The sequence below is a fragment of the Cucurbita maxima genome, unplaced genomic scaffold (genome assembly GCF_002738345.1).
Source record: "Cucurbita maxima cultivar Rimu unplaced genomic scaffold, Cmax_1.0 Cma_Scf00026, whole genome shotgun sequence".
Classification (NCBI taxonomy): Eukaryota; Viridiplantae; Streptophyta; class Magnoliopsida; order Cucurbitales; family Cucurbitaceae; genus Cucurbita; species Cucurbita maxima.
This window is the reverse complement of record NW_019272042.1, coordinates 2,499,690-2,520,026: the sequence shown is the minus strand read 5'-3', so window position 1 is coordinate 2,520,026 and position 20,337 is coordinate 2,499,690. Positions and strand designations below refer to the sequence as shown.

Below are 20,337 nucleotides of genomic sequence, written 5' to 3'. Positions count from 1 at the left end.
TGTATGATCTAAGTACAAGTATCAACTTGATGCCTCTATTGATATTTAAATAGTTAAAAATCAATGAAGCTATGCTCATTACGATGATCTTGCAGCTAGTAGATAACTTTGTAGCTAAGCCAACCGGGAATATCGAGAATGTTCTTGTGAAGAGAAACTATCTAAACTAAGCCAACTGGGACTATCTAGAATGTTCTTGGAAAAGTTAAGACTTGAACGGTTATCGTATTAACTACCTTCACTAACAAAGATGAATCTCGTTTATTGCAGGTCCTTCAATGCGTAAGAAAACAAACCTGTTAGACAATAGCAGATATGCAAGGAGTCGACCTTTGGGATATCTCCTCTCCCCATAGGATCGAACTCTCTATGAGATTCATAGTTGTAATACTTATAGATTCTTTTTTTTATAGACAAAGCTAACTCGGTCATAGCTTGCTATCTACTAAACGAGCCTTCACTACCTGCCTATGAGGTGATTTGGTAAACCGATACATGAGCTGAGACTCCCATGTTTCTCCCGACACCAATGACTTACTTTATTGGGAATCAATGAAAGACAAAATTAAATAGACAATTTCATAAGTATTTTTTTAAATAAATATTAACGATAAAGGTATTTAAATTCTTTTTTTAATTAATTATTTTTTATATTTTGATTAAACAATAATATTTGGTATTATTTAACCGTGTATTTCTTTGCTGTTTGCTCCGTCCTCCAAAACCCTTCCTTCAGAATTCGAGACCGAGAAATTGTAGGTTATGGAGGAAATCAAAGCGTCACAGTCCGCGCCACTTCCTCCAAGCACAGCTCCATCTCAACCCACTCCGCCATTGCCTCCTCTTCCTCCCAAGCCCAAGAAGAGGCCACTCGACAGAAATGCCTATATCCAATATACAAAGATGCGTGCTGTTATTAGAGATCTTCGTCCTCATTTTCTCGAGGTATGATTCCAGATCAATTTCCATGTCATGGTTAATCGATCATAATCTCTGGTAGTTTTGAACGATTTCTCGATCTCTTTTTTCTGGGTTTTTCTTTGCATCTGGTAAAATGGCGGTTTAGAAGCTTGAAATTTAGGGGAATGTTTGTTTTGGGGAAGTTTGGTTTTGCTAATTTAGTGTGAGTTCGTTCGTTCTCTATGTTTCGACGAGTTTCTCATTGGCAGTGTATTTGAGACTGTTTTGCTGTGGGTTTTCTACTCTCTCTTGAAGGTTTTGAAGACTCCCGAGTTCCGCAATTGCAAGGCAGCTAATGAAATTCGAGAAAGTAAGTGCATTTTGATTCTCCTTTGTGGCTTTTGTTCGTTTAATGGAACATTTTTGCATGTTCATATTGTTTGAAATGCGAGTATCTTGGGAGCTTGTTTCAAACTAACGTGGAAGAGAATAAAGGGGGTGTAAAATCACCTAAACTTAGACAATTAGAACACTCACTTTTTTGGGCCAAACCTTTCTTTTATTTTTTTCACTCTAAGCAAAAGAACATAAATGTTGTACACTCACCAAAGGATCCCTTGTAAATTCTCATGGTTAGCCTTAGGGAGGGGAACACTCATTTGTTTATGTCTCGACAATTGCTTGATGCCAGAATCATCCACCCATGTGCTATATATCTTTCTCCGAAGTCTCCACATGTTTCGTGGATAATTGGAATTCAGTTCTCCTCCCACAACTGCAAGTAACTGTACACTACTCCAAGGACTACTTCCAAGCGGTGCCCCATTCATGCTCACCATTTGTCATGTAGGTGTGAAGATTGCTAGATGTGTCACTTGTCTTGCAATCTTGTTCTTGCTTGGTCCACACATGCCACTTGTCTCATGTCTTTAGGTTTATGGTGTTTGTGGCTATCTTTTGGTCTACTTCATCTTCCTTTTGTTAGCTATATAAGAATCCACCTTTTTTTTCAAAATTGCACAACATCCTTTGAGGTTGGTTGATTGAGCTTCACTCCATTGAGGTTCTTTTCGTGGATGGTGGATGAGAACCAACTACTTTGGTGTCATCCATTGCTTGTAAAGGGCACCTTTTACACACACCTTCGTTGTTTTGTGCGAACCAACCTGCCTCAATGTGTGCACATGTCATCGTGCAAGTACAAGTGATCTACCCATTCCATGCACCTGTCCTCCGCATGTCTCTTGTATGTGCAGCCTCCATATGACTCCCTTGCCTTGAGGTTACGCATATGCTGCTTACAAGTGTTGGTGCCTTTGTCCATTGGTGATCTCCCATGCATTACTCCATCATGCTGTCGCTTCTATGCATGAGCCCCCCTTTGGTGTGAAGGGCTTAAGAAGAAGTGTATGCCCTTGGACTCTCTACTTTCTCATGCTCCATCCATTGGTCTTATGCCGATGTGCTATTGTGCCAATGTTGATATTCAACCTCTCATATTGTGTGTTAATCTTTGTTTGTCTTGCCTTGTCTCTTTATTCTATTGGCTATAGTTCTCTATCTCTTTCCTCTGTCAAATCTCAAGCACCACGCTACTTTGAAATGAAGCATGGATTCTTTTATGGCTAAGAAAAGGGAGATGGAGGAGATCATAGGATAGTCACAAACTCTAGAAACCTAAATGCATGGGACAACTGGCATGTGTGGACCAAGCAAGAACAAAATGTATGACAAGTGATACATACCTAGAAATAGGTACAGATACGATAAAGGGTGAGCATGGATGGGACACCCTTGTATGGATGATACTTTGCAAGCCGAATCTAGTCCTTGGATTTGTGGACAGTTACCTGTAGTTTTTGGAGGAGAGTAACTGAATTTCCTTTATGGATGAAACATACGGAGGCTTGGGAGAAAGATAGCGTGCGGGGGATAAATTTTTCATTAAGAAATTTTCCCACAAGGGAGTTCCTTCCTCTTCCCTATAAAAGACGGAATGTACAAGGGGTCCTTTGGTGCGTGTGCAACTTTTATATTATTTTGCTTGCGAATTTTACTGTTCTAAATTCTTAACGGTCTAAGTTGAGGGTGATCTTACACCCACTTTTTTCTCTTCCTCTTTAGTCTTTGTGGATGGTAGGTTGACTAAGATAGAGCCTTAACTAATGATTAATATGCCTGTATGTCCTAAAATCTGCCTACTAATGTTGATAAATTTCTCTGCCCCCAAACACACTTTGGCCTCTGGGTTTAGTTGAACAACTGGTTCTCCCAAAACAAATTCAAATTCAAATTCGTGGATTGAGCATCAGATTGCTTTGACACAATGAAAAAGAATTGCAAAATAATCTTGAGAACCCAAACACATTCAACAATGAAAATTTCCAGGCCAGCCCTATTGATTCCGTTTGTTTTCTCTTCAATTTGCTGGAATTACTTAACTCATCCAACCAAACTGTTCAACCCCTCTAGCAATTATTTTGTCCCTCCTCTTACCCAACATTTAGCTTTAGCTCTTGGCTTTCGAGCTAAGCCCTTGCCCTACTCCAGTTCTATCTCCTTCGACTTGTTTCCTGCAGAAGTTAGATGATTCCGTGATGTTTCTAGCTTGGTAATTTGCAAAGAAAATATTGCCTCAATCATCACCCGCAGTTTAGCATGAAAATCAAGGAAACAACGACATTTAGAAATTCCATGCGAGATCCCACATCGATTGGAGAGAGGAACGAGTGCCAGTAAGGACGTTAGGCCCCAAAGGGAGGTGGATTGTGAGATCCCACATCGACTGGAGAGGGAAACAAAGTATTCTTTATAAGGGCGTGGAAACCTCTCCCTAGCAGATGCGTTTTAAAAACCTTGAGGGGAAAGAAGCCCAAAGAGGACAATATTGGCTTGCGATGGGAAAGCGTGAGAATACATGGTAGAATTCATGCTCAAATTTTCTTGATTGACCCCTAAAATCTGCTTCCATCTTTTCTGTTGGCTTTCAGTCTTTCTGCTGCCACCTCTATCAAATCAAATCCCAAATTTGGGAAGAAATTTCTTCACATGGGATTATACAGAAGGGGACAACTATTTTTGAATTGGCTGGACCCACATGCCTTCATGCATGACTCAAACTATTAATTTTTGGTTGACACATGAAATTACCACAAGACCAATAAATGTGGAATTCTCAATCTGAGTTAATTCAATGACTGTAATTAACTTTCAAGGAAATGTGTCTGAACACCTGAAACTTGCAGGAATAAAGCTTCTACAGGACATGTATATATTGATGATGGCAACAACTTCAGAATCTCTTTACATCGAGAAGACTAGCAACGTGCTCGATGGTCAGTCCATATCAGTTGATAATCAAGATCAACGATCCCGGGAACAATACCATGATGGTAAACAGGGGGGCAAGTCATCTACAAAATCTTATGAAAGTAACCACCCTTCAAGTCACGCCCCCGAAAAACAGGGAGCAAATGATGGCCAGACATCTGGAACCTATATTGTTGGCGGATCGGCATTTGGCTGGAACTTCATCGCCTTCACAGGTACCGAACCGGTATATTATGGAGTTACAAAGGAAGAATTTCGGGAAAAAAATCCCATTGTTTCATCAGAGTCATGATCTGGAACACTTAGAAAAGTAGTATGTTGGGGAAATCTTCTTTGTTATCTTGAGTTTAGAAGAGCATTCAATTGATGAAATAGCTTCCTTCTATTTCTAGTGCGACTATACAATGTAGAAGCTTTGAAGTATAAAGATATTAACACGAGCTTCCTTTATCTAATACCTCTGATGATGGGGTTTCTGTTGAGACAATTCCTGAGATTTGTAAATTTTCATTGCTTGCAGATTTTATCCCAATTAGCAGATATTGTCCGCTTTGGTCAATTACGAATTGTCGTCAGTTTCATAGTTTTTACTTTTATAAGTACTCTTTGGAGATAGTATCTTTTGGCACACTATTCGGTGTCTGCCTCTGCCTCTGATTCCATTCGTAACAGTTAAAGTCTATCACTTGCAGATATTTATAACAGTTCAAGATTACTACTAATAGATATTGTTTCCCGCTATATATCGCTGTTACCCCTAGTGAGAGGTTTTTACCGGAATTGCAAAATTAAAACAACCACCCAAGGGTTCAAACGATAGGTATTAATTGGTTAATTAATTTAATTTCTATTATTATCTTTTTTAACTAAATTATTAAATAGAGACTTAATATAGCTTAGAATTTGTTCATTAAATATTAATAATAACAACTAAAATAATTTCTCTTTTTTAAAAAAAAAAAATGTAAATACTAAGGAGAAAATACAAAATAAAATATTTGAAAGTTTTGAAAATAATAGGAATTAAAGAAATAATACAAAAAATTAAACCTAAATTTAAAGTATGAGCAATGTCCTCATCAATGTTTGAAATTGAGACCTTATCTATAATTTATTAATATATCCATCTCATGATGTTGAAATATATACCCCAACTTTTCTCTTCAATTAAATTTGAATTTTTTTTTCTATTTATCAAAATTTTACCTTTTTATTAATTAATTTGATTATAATTATAATTATAATTAAATTAGTCGTTAATTTCTTGTCTCTATTAAAATTAATTAACTGAAGGTTAATATCATAATTAAAACAGAGACAACAACGTACAACCTTCGAAACTTATGAATTAAATGAAAAAATTTCAAAACTCAAAATAAAATATTTTGAAATCTAACGTTCAAATAGAAATTAAATTTAAAATTTAAGGATAATAATTTAAAGTTTAGAACCAAAATAGAAATTATAATAAAAATTTCATAGCCACAATTTTTTATTATTATTATAATTATTATTTTATATTAAAATACTTGAATTGAATTTTAAAAAATATTTAGATGATATAAAGAAAAATGTATATTTTTGTAAATAAAAAGAAAAGACAAAAAATGGAAATTTGTCAAAATGATTTACAACTTTTATCATTTAATAATAAAAAACTTTTTTTTTTTTTTTGGTGTAATTTAAATACTTTCATATTTAAAAGGAAAATATTTTGAAATCAATTTGAGGACAAATGCATTTATAGCAAGAATTTTTTTTTTTATTATTAAATATTGTCTTCGAGTGTTTTTTTTTTTTCTAATTTTCGAGTGAAACGCCCGCTATCGGGAACGTATGTCGTAAATGATTTAGTATGGACACGAGAGAATTTGATGCTCGAGTGAACCTAGATGGATGAATGTTCTAGAATGTTTCAATGAGATAATCGAGACATGGGTCAATTCTCAATGGATGTGTCCAAGCAAGGCAATATGACTGATGTATCTATAGACATGAGATGACATCACGATGCATGGGTTGTGTCATTGAAACCCAAGATGACAGTGAGATGCGATATTGTTGTGTCACAATAATCATGAACGACATGTGTAGCTGAACAAGTTGTGTTCGGTTGGCAAAGGCAAACTCACTGACGGTCCAATGAAGTCACAAAGTTAAGCGAAAAAATGAATATGGAGTTTGAGTTCCCCTTAAGACTAGTCGTGAGCGTGTCAAGATCATGACACCAAATGATTCAAAACGTACGGCAATAACAATTGCTAATTCAAATTACTTACCTTCTAAGCGGTGATATATGTTTTAGGTCAATAACTTTTACGGTTAGATTAATAGTCATATCATACGTATAGTTTCGTCTCTATTAGGAAAATAAGGTCGCATCCCTATCCAAATTTAAGGCTCTCTGTCCAATTTGCCCCACAATGGACACTCCTTATCCAAAATTAATGAAGGGCAAAAAAAAAAAAAAAAATAAAATAAATAATAATAATAATAATAATAAATAAATAAATAAATGCTTATTTAAAATTTAAGTACCAAGACTTATTAATATATTGTTCAAGATATTAAGAAATATAATATTAAATATTAAATATTTTATTTTATTATATTTAATTCAAAAAAAATTATTAATTTATCCGTCCAATCAAACCCAATATAATTAATCTTGTAATTTTCGAACGGATTCGAAAATCTAACCTAAATCCTATCTAACAAAATAAATAAATCGAGCAAAATACAATTGATTTTCTAATTTATGGAACGATTCCGACCCTAAACCCTAATTCCAAATTTGTAGAGGTGGGTTCGTCACTGTTTACAAATCAAACTCAATGCAGTTGATCTTCTAATTTTTGGAAGAACTCAAAATTTAAATTTATAGAGGTTGGTTCGTTAAAGTTAATAAATCGAACCCAGTATAGTTGATCTTCTGATTATTTGATGGATCCGAACATTTACCATAAACCCTAAATCCAAATTTATAGAGGTTGGTTCGTTAAAGTCAAAAAATTAAACCCGATACAGTTGATCTTCTAATTTTGGAGAGATTCGAACATCTACCTTAAACCTTAAATTCAAATTTATAGAGATTTGATAAGCGCCAATTGGATTGATCGCGCTTTTTGTGTCTTTTCTAATATTTGCAAAGTTAGAGTTCCTTCTAGTATTCTTGCAAACTTTCAGGAGTAAAACTAGTTTAACAAATGATTCAAACTAAGAGCTGGTTCGAAGGATAAATAACTATTAGATCGAACTTGAAATCTATAATGATCACTTTTAGATATCTAGACGACTCACTCCAGAATTAGCTTCATAAAAACTAATCCAATGAATCAGTTTAACTTCAAACTTACATAATAATAATAAATTAATATTACCAATTACCAATATATTAAATAAAGAGGTGAGAAAAATCTTTATAATAAAATAAAGATTTTTGGGGTTAAAAAATGTGTTCAATATTAATATAATAAATATTTTATTTTATTAAAAAATCTTTGTTTCAACTTGGAATTATATTTATTCCCTAAAAAAAAAATCAGAATTAAATGGGTGTGACAAAAATAATATTTGAATGCACCGTAAATAAAATAAAATAAAATAAAACAAGTCACATGTGAGAATAGAATAAAATAATTAAAAAGAAAAAGTGACGTCAACGTTTTGACTTAATTAATAATATTTTAATGGATCTTGTTTGTTGGTTTCAGAAAAGCACAATGTGTTGGCCACCCGTGTCTTGTTTTTTTGGTGAATTATTTATTATANTCTTTTTTTTTTTTTTTTTTTTTTTTTTTTTTTTTTTTTTTTTTTTTTTTTTATATAATATTTAAATTTTATTCTAAACTTTCAAAAACTAATTTTGATTAAAAAAAAACTAATTATTTTATATTATCGCTCCTCAAATTAATAAATTCATTTCTCGAAAGTGATTCATCCACTGTGTGTTTACTACACTTAAAATCTCCCGACCCAACTTTAGACATTGTAAAATCCCTTTTCAAATCTCTCGATGCACGAACTATTTTACGAAGTATGTGTCCAGATAGTCAAAAGTCTCGATTGTTAGCTCTCGGTTATCTAGTTAAAAAAACCACGTCGATGAAGATACCTGCCCAAGAAAGAGAAGAATAACCCAGAAAGGTGCCAAGAAAAATGTACGATCTAATAAGGCTATTGCGAACATTTACTCATGTACTCAAAATTAGGTAATCTTTACAATTGAATGTAGTAATATCAGATATCTAATTTGTAAGAATAGTCGAGATGGATTATGAGATCCCATATTGATTGGAGAGAGAAACGAATGCTAGCGAAAACGTTGAGAAGATAACTAAATATTTGAAAGGAAAGAAAAAGGAGGAATGAATTTGGAATGAAAGAAGGGTGTAAAAGGTGGGTGATGTAAACGTTTTGTGGTGTGGGGGGGGGGGGTAGGTGAGGTTATCAATGCTAACGTAAAGATATTTTTTATACTCAAGTATTGTGAGTCTAAGATGGGGCCCACAGTGGAGAGAGGGAGAGGGGAAAATTCATTTTTCTTTTTCAAAAAAAGGGCTGTCACATGCAAACAAACCCAGCTTCTCACGGTGGCTGGGCCCCACTCCCTCACCACTTTCATTCACGCGCTGTTAGGGCGCGTGATTTCACACTCTTTCATATTTCACTCACATTATAAAAATCCCATTTTTCAGATATTTTTTTTTGTCATTTTTAGATTTATGAAAAATTAAAAGTATTTAATAAAAAATTAATTTTATGTAAATTAAATTAAATTAAAATTTTCGTTATTGAATTTTTAAATTTATCTTAATTACTAGGTATTTAAATTTTCTATTTATATTTACTAAATCAATTAAATTTAAGGTGTAAAATTGAAAAATTGAAAAATTTATTAGACACTTAGTTAAATAGACATAAATATACACAATAATTTAAATTTTTTTTGGTTAAAAGACACTTTTGCCCTAATTTTTTTGAAGAAGTTACAATTTAATCTTTAAATATCAGTATAGTCAGTCTATTTATTCTTAATTTTTAACAATTTAATTTTTCAATTTTAATACGTAACAATTTAGTCATTATATTTCATAAAATATGTTTATAAATTATAAAAAAATTATTATTACATAATAAAAGTTGATTCTTACCATCGATATTAAATTATTACGGAGTTAAATATATTCAATGAATAAATCATTTTTTTTAATATATATAACTAATTTTTAATTTTGTCTTCTAAGTTTTAAAAAAATTAAATTATATTCTCAAAAGCTAGCAATTTCTAAATAATTGACAATTTAAATTTTAAATATTAATTTTTTTAGCACAAAATACTAAAAATTAAAACTAAAATATGTATTTAACAAATATTTTTGGTTATGATAATTATTTAAAAAATTATTATGGCTAACAAAAAATTTACATTAAAAAACTATTTTTTTTTTAATTTTTAAAATAAAAAGTATTTAAAATATGAGTTTTAATAAAAAAATTAAATTATTAAAAATGCGAAAAACATAATTAGGGTAATAAATTAAGGGAAGCACCTCAAGGTCATAACCACTCTAATTTGGGAATTATAGTATGGCCAATTGAGAAAGTTTTGAATGATAATCATTGAAAATAAAAGGTTAGAATAATAATTTTATTTTATTTAAATCATTAATATTAACACTTAAATTTTGAAAAATAAAAAATAAAAAATGCATTTATTATTCGCGTCCCACGTTGGCTAATTAAGAGAAAGATTGTGAGTATGTAAGTGAGTGACACTATCTCCACTGTTATGGAGTTTCTTAGAGAAACAAAAAACAAAAATACGAGAATTTATGTTCAAAGTGGACAATATTATACTGTAATGGAGGTTTGTAAAGTTCACTGAAAGATTAGTCACAGAATCAACTCAATATATCAAATAGTTTATATTTGAGCTACGAACCCACCCGAGGTTAACAAAACCACGAGAATGGAAGAGATGTTCAAACTCGTTGGCAACCAAATCAAACCATAATCAAAGGACCAATATAAACGCTTTCACGTGTTAACCGAGAAAATTTTGAAAATTTAAGGATAAAATTTTGAAAATGGAAGAATATTTTTTAAATATTTGTCCAAAAATGAAAATGAATGGTAGAGAAAATTTTGAATTTTTTTAAAAATTAAAAAATATTTGGAAATTCTAAATGTATTTTTGATATTTTCAACAGCTTAGCATATTTTTCAAAAAAATTAAAAATAAAAAAAAAATCCAAAAATCAGTGGGCGAGTGAGTATGTGCTGGTGCTCATGCGAATGTCATAATTAGCAAATCACATCACATGCTTTTTAACCACGCGCTTAGAAGCGCGTGTCATCCACCGCAAGAATTAATTGATTTAAACATAAAAACAGTGCAAGAGAAGAAGAAAAAGAAAAAGAATACGAAGAAGAAGAAGAAGAAGAAGAAGAAAGTGTTATCCACAAATCAAAGCCGCTTTCTCTGTTAAGCGATTTTATTTGCTTTTTCTTAATCTCTCTCTCAAAATTCTGTCCCCTTCGTAAAGCAAAATCAACCCATTTCCACCATTTCTCTGTTAATCACAAGCACAAAGAACAGAGAGAGAGAGAGAGAGAGAGAGAGAGTAAAAAAAACAGAGTGAAAGAGGTTGTTCTTGGCCTTGAAAAGTGTATTCTGATAAGGACTTGTGCTCAGCGATTCCGTATTGAATTATTACCTTCTGGGTTTTTGTAGTAATTACTGTTCTTCAATGGGTATTCATCCAAAACCCCTTTTCTTTCTTCTACATTACCCTTCTCCCTCTGTTTTTCTCCTCTAATCTCTGTTCTTCTTCTTCTTTGCATGTTCTTCAATGGGTGTTTTGATTTTTGTTGTTTTTTAATAACTGTAAAGTGTTCTTTTCATTCTCTATCCTGTTTTTGCCCCTTTTTCCTTTAGATTTCTCAAAGTTTGTGGGATTTGAGTGGTTTTCGTTTCTGGGTTTTTACTTTCAGCCCTTTTTCGTTTCTTTTTTCCTGAAAAGATGCTTGATATTTAAGGTTTTTGATAACGTTTTGATGGTTGTGGACCGGTATTAGGTCCTCTGTTCCCTTTGTCTTCACCCTCAAGCTTTTAAATCAAACCCCCTTTTACTCTTTTGTTATGATTCTCCCCTTTTCTCCTCTGTTTCTGTAGCCTATGCATGTTATTTTAAATTCTTGTAGCTGTTCTTACTGTTCTTGTTCTTGTTCTTCCTCTTAGAACATTGACCCTTTTTTATTGAGATTTCAAAGAATTAATTACATGGATCGGCGGGATCCGATGGCGTTATCTGGGTCACAATCTTTCTATATACAGAGGGGAATGAGTAACTCTGGCTCAGGAGGACAGGGGTTGCGTTCCTCTCCTAACCCAAATGTGGCATTTCAGACCAACACTAGTGGGAACAATGTTGGATCAGGGTTGCCAATGGACCCTAACCCTGCCCTTTCACCTTATGGTGGCAATGTTGGGGCTCAATCTGGTGGAATGATGGGTAGCGAACCGGTGAAACGGAAGCGAGGTCGGCCTCGCAAGTATGGAACTGAAGGGACTGTGTCTTTGGCACTTTCTCCTTCCCCTTCTGCTGTAAATCCAGCCATTGTAGGTTCTTCCCCGAAGCGGGGAAGGGGTCGCCCGCCTGGCTCGGGAAAGAAGCAACAATTGGCTTCTCTTGGTATGCTTTTCTTGAATCCTTTTGCCACTTTATCACAATAGTTTTCTTGTAGCAATAATGGTTTAATTGTTTACTTGTTTAATACAATGTTTGAAAATTGTCTTTCATGAACAATTTCTATGTTTGTCTTTGCATTATAGCTTTGTTCTTTCCCTTTTAGGCTTAAAATCTATCTAGATTGCTATACTTTCATTTGGTCCCCTAACTTTCATCTACGTAGATCTAAGCATATAATGTGTTGTGGCTATGTTTAGCAACTTACAATTATCGAACTTATTTCTCGAACAGTTTCCTGAGGTGTTTCCTAAGGTGTTTAGATGTGAGATCTCCCATCGGTTGGGGAGGAGAACGAAGCATTCTTTATAAGGGTGTGGAAACCTCTCCCTAACAGATACGTTTTAAAACCTTGAGGGGAAGCCCGGACTAGAAAGCCCAAAGAGGACAATATTTGCTAACGGTGGGCTTGAGCTGTTACAAATGTATCAGAGCTAGACACTGGGCGACATGTCACTGAGGAGGCTGAGCCCTGAAGAGAGGTGGATAAGAGGTGGTGTGCTAGCAAAGACGTTGGGTACGGAGGGGGGTGGATTGGTGGGTCCCACATTGATTGGAGAAGGAAATGAGTGCGAGTGAGGACTATGGGCCCTGAAGGGGGTGGATTGTGAGATCCTACCTCGGTTGGGGAGGAGAACAAAACACTCTTTATAACGGTGTGAAAACCTTTCCCTAGTAGACACGTTTTAAAACCTTGAGGGAAGCCCGGACTGGAAAGCCCAAAGAAGACAATATCGACTAATGGTGGGCTTGGGCTATTACAAATGTATCAGAGCTAGACACTGGGCGATGGGGAGGTGGACAAGAGGTGGTGTGCTAGCGTCCTGCTGGGCCCTGAGGAGGGTGGATTGGGGGGTCCCACAACGATTGGAGAAGGAAATGAGTCCCAGTGAGGATGCTTGGCCCTGAAGGGAGTGGATTGTGAGATCCCACCTTGGTTGGGAAGGAGAACGAAACATTCTTTATAAAGGTGTGAAAACCTCACTAGTAGACATGTCTTAAAACCTTGAGGGGAAAGCACAAAGAGGACAATATCTGCTAGCGGTGGGATTGGGCTGTTACATTGGAACTGCCCGTAATTTGTCTCTTGTTTGGAACAGTGCAAGCTTCTCGTGCAAGCTCGAATGAATTGGAAGCATATTAACTCAATGGGTTCCAATTTTGTGCAGGTGAAAAACTTTCTGGGTCAGCTGGGATGGGTTTTACTCCACATGTTATCACCATTGGAGTAGGAGAAGTATGTTGAATCATCTGTTTATTTCATGGCTAATTTATGACAAAATGACTATAATTTTCATCTGGGAATTGTGTATGTAGGATATTGCTGCCAAAATTACGTCCTTTTCGCAGCAGGGACCGAGAGTTGTCTGCATCTTGTCAGCAAATGGTGCTGTCTCTACTGTTACTCTTCGTCAGCCTTCGAGTTCGGGAGGCACCGTCACATACGAGGTTTGTCTGATCACCTGTGTTAACATTGTTGATTAAGCACTCTGTAGATCTTTGACTTGTTATGAAGAAAATGTAATCACGGGACAACTATTTGAGCTCGTAGCATTTGGTTGTGAAGGAACTCGTAGGATTTTAATATCTTAGGTGACTATCGTTAGATTTAGACGCTAGGGGGAGGGTATTGATCGTTTTTTCCTCATCTCTCTCGTTTGAATCGTATCGTATTACTATAGCAACTTTGACGAGCGTCATTTATTATCCGTAGGGGCGTTTTGAGATAATATGTCTATCAGGCTCATATGCTCTTGGAGAAGCTGTTGGTTCTAGGAACCGCAGTGGTGGTCTGAGTGTCTCCCTTGCCAGCCCTGATGGTCGTGTCGTTGGTGGTGGAGTAGGAGGAGCACTTATCGCAGCAACCCCGGTTCAGGTAGCTTCTTGGTTTACGTCGAAATACTATAATCAAACTACTGCACACGGAGTCCTCGAATTCCTCTAATAGTCGTCTAGTTTTACGGATGAATTGAAACATGAATTTGTAGGTGATCGTAGGGAGCTTCATGTGGGGTGGTTCGAAGTCGAAGTACAAGAAGAGGGAAGCTATTGAAGGCGTGATCGACTCGGATCAACAGGCAGTAGATCATGCAGTTGCTATAGCAAACGTGCAGCAGAATCAGAATCTGACATCGACATCCTCAGTTAGTATGTGGCCGTCCTCGCAGTCTTTGGACATGCGCAATGCCCATATCGACATCGATCTGATGCGCGGGTGAGCGAGCGAGTGAAGTTTAGTCGTAAATTTTCACACTGGTCTTGTTAGATTACTTGTGAAATCTGTAGGTTAAGTGGGATTGAGTTTGGATTTATGTTGGTCTTGTTAGATTATTATTGACATTCTAATGTGTAGTTTATGTTTTTTTTTTCCTTCATGTTAACCAATGAAAACAAAAATTGTGTCTGATTTAAACCTCCCTTGGTGTTTGTTTCTATAATGTTCCTCCTTTTCGTCTAGGTCGGGCTCTCGGAGGAGAGTCGAATAAGAGTCGGTTTAGAATGGAAGTACTTGAAAATTACGGGATATTGTAATGTTTGATGCCCGAGATTTAGTATTCGAATTTAGCACCTGATGGCTCCGGTAATTACTTGACCGAGTTCTTTTAACGTGTTTTTTTCTTAGGATTCTAATACTTGGCTTCTTTTTTTGTTTTTGTTTTCTTTTATTAGCATATAATAATCATAAATAAGAAAATAATTTCATAACCAAAGCCATCTATAAAACTAAATTAAAAAGAAAATCATTTCCGTTGCCGGGAATCGAACCCGGGTCTCCTGGGTGAAAGCCAGATATCCTAACCGCTGGACGACAACGAATTTGTTGAAATGTTAATGCAATTTTTTTATTTATAATATTTATGAGAAAATAATTGCAAAATATATTTTCTTTGTGGTCAGGTCCAGGGCGTGTTAGGGTTAGGTTGAGTCAAAATGTCATCTTCTTCTTCGCGTGTTTCTCTTTGCCGGCGTTCGTCCCTCCTACAACTCGCGTACAATGGCGCCGGCGAGCCTCGACTGCGTCGAACGACGGCGCGACAGAGGAACGATCGGTGGCAGATTGATGCAGTCAGAGAAGTGCGGCGACGACGGCAGTAAGCACGAAGGGAGAGGAAATGAAGGGGAGAGGGGGAGAGGAGTCGTCCGGCACCGTGCACACCTCCGGCTCAATCTCCAGCGCCATATCCTCCGGGGATCCGGAAGGAGAGCCATTCTGTATGCATTTCAAGTCAATACACGACATTATTTACGGGTATGAACTTCATACATAATGTAGGATTACATTGACAGTACTTCCTTCACAAACACATGCCAAATGAAGAAGATAACAAAAAGATTTACAAGTTTCACCATGAACAAGCATTTCTAGAAAATCTTGTGATCTTGGCATAGAAGCCAAGCAGTTCAAATTCATAACATACTATCAGTCCTAGCAGGCAGCCTGCGGAAGAAGTTCATAGGCACTGATGGCGTTCTATTCCTGAATCTAGGGTGCCTCATAACGTAGAAACCAGTGAGAAGGGACAGCATCTGGAAGGGCGTTACATACAGCACAAGAGCAGCAATGAAGCAAAAAATTATGTATATGGTTGTTGCACGAGGATCTCGCCAGTTTAACAGTGCTTGAATTCGTTCTCCTTGAGTAGCCACATCCCCAACCACGCTTTGGATCTTTCCTGCTATAGATCTCATCCGATCGTACCTCATTCGAACAATGTCTGGACTACGACTCGTCGGAAACGAATCGAATTCTTCGTCGAGCTCATCGGGGTGCACTGTGTCTGCATAAGAGAGTTTGGTGTCCATATGTGGAGGGTTCCGAGGGCGGTAATGCCAGTTCCAAATTCCTATAACACACATGTAGAGGAAAATTGTGGGAAGGATCAGCTCTGGAAAACAAACTAGCATCAAAAAGAGAAGATGAACCAGCACTGTAGTGATGCGGTTTTTCCACAAGCACACTTCTCCGAACCATTTTCCGACCGCTATTAATCCCGAAAAAACCGATACAATCCTGAAGAAGTTGGCCTTGCTACGTCTCATGCTCCAAAGATGAGAATTTGCATCAGACATGTACTCAACTACCTCCTTCCTAAGAGCAGGCTCAGCCCGGCTAAACCGAGCAGCTACGATGTTGACGGCCTGAAGTCGGAGTGATTCTTGTTGAGACACAGATAAGGGCCTAATGTAATGCATTTTTGGCAACAGGGGCTTTGAATACGTGAGCATCAAATTCATAAGCGATGGGCACAAGAACCGCAGGGCAAGGTGCAGTTCACCCATCTTCTTGACACCAGAAGGGTGAAGGACAAGCAATGGATATACATGTGTATATATGCGACCAGTTTCGAGAGTCGAAATACGGATCCGAATCTTCCCGATTTTTGTGTCCCTGTTACTGCTGGATTCACCAGTATGGCCATTGTCAAAAAGACCAACGGTTAGGACTGTGGAAGGATCATAAACCTCCCAGTGGTACTGCTCATTGAACTTTGGACTTAAGTTGTCGATTATTGTTCGAGTTCGAACCCATTTCTGACCATACTTCGCCACACAAAATGAATCAGTTGTACCCTTCCCATTCCTATTTTTCATTGGATGAAGCTTATCAGCACCCAGGATGCCAAGCTCCAATATACCAATTGCTGGCTTCCAAAGTTGCTTCCATGAGGGTCTGAGGTCACTACTACAGTGAGTCGACTCATCGAGCACATGATATCCACCCTCAAGGCAAATGCGAAGATGGAGTCTACTATGGAACTTAGCCTTTTCCTTATCCTTCTCTTTATTTGCCTCCCCTGCTTCCACAGCATCTGACATAGACTTCATAAGGTTGTACCATCGGCTGCGGATAGGTCGATGATCAACACGCTTTTCAATAGAATTCAGTGGAATAACAGCCATACCTAGAGTTTCATCCTTGTTGGGACCAATATGGTCTTCAACAGAAAGGATCAAATGGTCTTCAAAAGGTTCAGCAGCAACAAACATCAGATCTTCATTCCACAAGGCATTCATTGTTTGAGTTTTCACTGTTTTTGTTCTTAGAAATTGGCTGCCAATTTGTACCTTCACATATGCATCAGGAAAACGAGACTTATCTTGTACAATCAAATCGTGAGCTTCAACAACGTTGACACGAACATACCACAATCTCGGTGAATGATAAACTTTCGAGCGAGTAAATGCTGGAATGATCGAAGTACCATCGGTAGGAGAGATAGCATCAGAATGCCATGCCTCCGGAAAAGCCTCATCAGCTTGCGTGCCATACCATACAGCAAGCATTAGTTCTCCCTTTTTCTTCGATCTACTCTTGTCTTCGAGGCGATACCATTCTGCAGCCAATGGACTTTCGGGCGGAACTCGGGTAGGAACTTCATGAAGATCAAAGTACAAACGCCCAACATAATCATCTTTTAAGGTATCTTTGTCTTTAAGAGTAACTTCGAGCACTGTTGATTGCACATTCATCCCTGTGAAGGCAAAAACCTCATTCCATTCAGGATTTGAATTTTTTTCAAAATGCTTCGTAGTTCCCTTGAAGTTCCCAAGTTTCACTTCAACGTAAGGATCTAAGCCTCCAGTCAAATCCTTGGAAGGAAGATCACGGGCTTTCACGACTCGAACGAAAAGATAATGCATCTTTTCTACGAGTTCATGTGAACTTGCAGGTCTGTTACCAAGAGCGACACGACCTCGACCAACCATCCCACCACCAAGGTAAGGACTTGTCTCTCTAATTGAATAATCATTATATTTAAATGATGATCCTGGGTATGCCTGAACAGTATTTGCAACCATTGGCTCAGATTTCATACCATATCCTCCATAGGTCACAGCTGGTGGTGCAATCTGCTGCTGTTGCTGCTGTTGCTGTTGCTCCAGGGGAGGCTGCTTTGCATTGGGAAGGTGATGGAATGTCTGTCTCGATTCAGTTTTATCGCTTGAAAACAGACTCGCTACGAAGTTTGGAACTTTTTGTGTCGTTGATTGGTGTTCAGATGCGATTGGAACCAGAAAAGGATTCTTTTCTACAGAAGATTCCACTGCAGGAAGTAAATTTGAAAGCTTTTTAGAAGGATCATCAGTTACATAGACCTTAAGTCCAAGCTCTCCTTTAGTTCGCGAGAAAATGCCTCGTTTTTCGAGAGGATAATGACAAAGAACAGCCTCAGAATACGAGACAAACGAGGTCCCAGTAAGACGAACTTTCCCGAGACAGGAAGGCTTCGGGCTGTTGCTGGCTCTGTTATAACAAAAGACAAAGGCCTCTAGAGAAAGTCTGGACAGATTTTGTGGATCTGATATGTTGAAGTAGAAGCTCTCATCCCAAATAGGATTGAGATCCTTCTCCTTAGTGGTGGTACGAACTCTTTGATTGTCAAAGTGAAGCTCAACAAAAGCATTGGCTGAGCCCTGCCCATCTTTTGGCATAAGATCATGAGCACCCACTACATCCACTCCTAGCTTGAGGCTACCCATTCAACTTCTTCCAGACTACTCAAGCAACGATGAACTTCCACACAGTTGGTTCAAGAAAATTCACCTGGAACTGAAACGAGGTACTTGCTTCATTACTATATCAAACTTTGTTTTTTTGTTCAATTTTATCTTTTCAAGTTTCCAATAATCAAATGGAACCATGTGATCTGTAGAACCAAAAATAAAAGTATCCACAAAATTCAAAACAAAGGAATCAAGGGATCGAATTCATTTAGATTCCAAAATGAATCAAACATCCAAATATTGTAGAAAAAGTATATACAGAATCTTCAAAAAGAGAGATGAAAAATCCTTCAAAGCAAAATCATCACTAATTCTCTCCCAACCAAAACAAATCAAGAAAGAAAACCACGAAATTCCCCCAAGCGGAGTCTATCAATTTAGCTTGTTAAGCATCTTGACTCCTAACATATTTCCTTCACAAACCAAACATTCTCTAAATTCTCCTTGGACTTTTAACAAACACTTGGCGTGCAATATCCCTTCCCACCTCAAACCCAGATTCAGCAGCCCAAACCAGCCGTTCCCCAACAAGAACATCTCCAAAATAACCAATCCCAGACATAAGAACCACTTCCATAGCTACTTTGTACAAAAAAAAAAGTCAAGGGAGGAACCAATTTCCCAAAAACCATCATAATCTACACATAAAACTAAACCAGTTTGAAAATCCAGAAATTATTTCAAGCAACCAGATAGAAAATCACACAATCCACCGATAAAAAAGAAGTTAAACAATAGAACAAGAGCAAACAACGCACCTTCCCTGTTGTTGTCAGAAGAAAACGTTCCGAGTCAAAGAAGAAGGTGGAAGGGTCTCTCCGGTTGGCTTTAATGGAAGTTCTTCGAGAGGATCAAGGGAAAGAGATGAAGAGGATGAAGTTGAAGTTGAAGTTGAAGTTCATCTCTGTTTGGAAGAGGAAAGTTTTGGGAGAGAAAACGGAGAGGAAAGAGAGGTACGGAAAGAGGAGTTGAATTGTCTGAGTTTCAATATCGTTCGTATTTGTATTTTTTCAAAAAAATAATTGAATTTTTAGTATAAGTTAAATGACGTGTAAATCACCCATTGGTGGAATTGCGTACTGGATTTCCTCTCGCGCCTAACAGCTTTCCTAAGAGTTTCAATAATGTCTAAAACTTTTAACATTTTCATTTTAATCCTTCAAATTTGTTTCAATACGTTAAATTTATTGATGAAAAAGTTCGTAATTGAAAATTTGGAGGTTAGGTGTAATAGCTCAAGTTTACCGCTAGCATAAATTGTCAGCTTTTACCTTTTACGTATCTCCTTCCGCTTCACGAGTTTGCAATACTGTCTATTAGGAAGAGGTTTCTATATCCTTATAATGTATGCTCCATCCTCTCGTTCCCCTCTTTAATCGATGTTGGATTTTTTATACCTTTGTAAAAAATGTTTTGTTTCCTCATTCTCGTCTCTAACCAATATGGGATCTTGCAATTCACTTCTTTGGAGGCCAGCGTTTCTTGTTGGCACATTGTTCGATATTTGGCTCCAATACCATTTGGTACGGTCCAAGTCCACCGTTAGCAGCTATTGTCTATTTTTACTCGTTACGTATCGTTGTCAGCCTCATAATTGTAAAATATATTTGTTAGGGAGAGGATTTTCTATCTCGACAGGAAGTAATATAGATCAATTATAGTCAATATTGAGTAACATTAGAAACGTGGTTAAAGTACCTAATCAAGGCTTCCCAAAATTTCAGAATTAGGTAAGTTGAATAATCAAATTTTACGGAGTAAATTTGTAATTTAATCACGCTTTAAATATTAATTAATTCGACATGACTTGACCCATCCTATTTTATAAAATATATTAATGATTGAGACT

At 36.7% G+C, this 20,337-nt stretch overlaps 3 protein-coding genes and 1 non-coding gene across 4 annotated transcripts; 2 read left to right on the top strand and 2 right to left on the bottom strand.

The window, feature by feature from the left end:
• The first annotated feature begins 689 nt into the window (after nt 1-689).
• On the top strand, nt 690-4,734 carry LOC111499323. The gene is made up of 3 exons (XM_023150899.1): nt 690-945; nt 1,216-1,270; nt 4,146-4,734. Exons 1-3 carry the CDS (start codon nt 763-765, stop codon nt 4,520-4,522), a joined length of 615 nt encoding a protein of 204 aa, XP_023006667.1. The 5' UTR covers nt 690-762; the 3' UTR covers nt 4,523-4,734.
• Nucleotides 4,735-10,663: 5,929 nt separating this feature from the next.
• LOC111499285 (AT-hook motif nuclear-localized protein 9-like) lies at nt 10,664-14,396 on the top strand. The gene is made up of 5 exons (XM_023150839.1): nt 10,664-11,927; nt 13,151-13,218; nt 13,299-13,430; nt 13,696-13,857; nt 13,970-14,396. Exons 1-5 carry the CDS (start codon nt 11,516-11,518, stop codon nt 14,198-14,200), a joined length of 1,005 nt encoding a protein of 334 aa, XP_023006607.1. The 5' UTR covers nt 10,664-11,515; the 3' UTR covers nt 14,201-14,396.
• Nucleotides 14,397-14,726: 330 nt separating this feature from the next.
• TRNAE-UUC lies at nt 14,727-14,798 on the bottom strand. The gene has a single exon. It is a non-coding gene; the product is annotated as a tRNA-Glu (tRNA).
• A 426-nt stretch (nt 14,799-15,224) lies between these two features.
• Nucleotides 15,225-18,497, bottom strand: LOC111499209 (FT-interacting protein 1-like). Its single transcript, XM_023150724.1, has one exon. It carries the CDS (start codon nt 18,462-18,464, stop codon nt 15,390-15,392), a length of 3,075 nt encoding a protein of 1,024 aa, XP_023006492.1. The 5' UTR covers nt 18,465-18,497; the 3' UTR covers nt 15,225-15,389.
• Nucleotides 18,498-20,337: the final 1,840 nt, after the last annotated feature.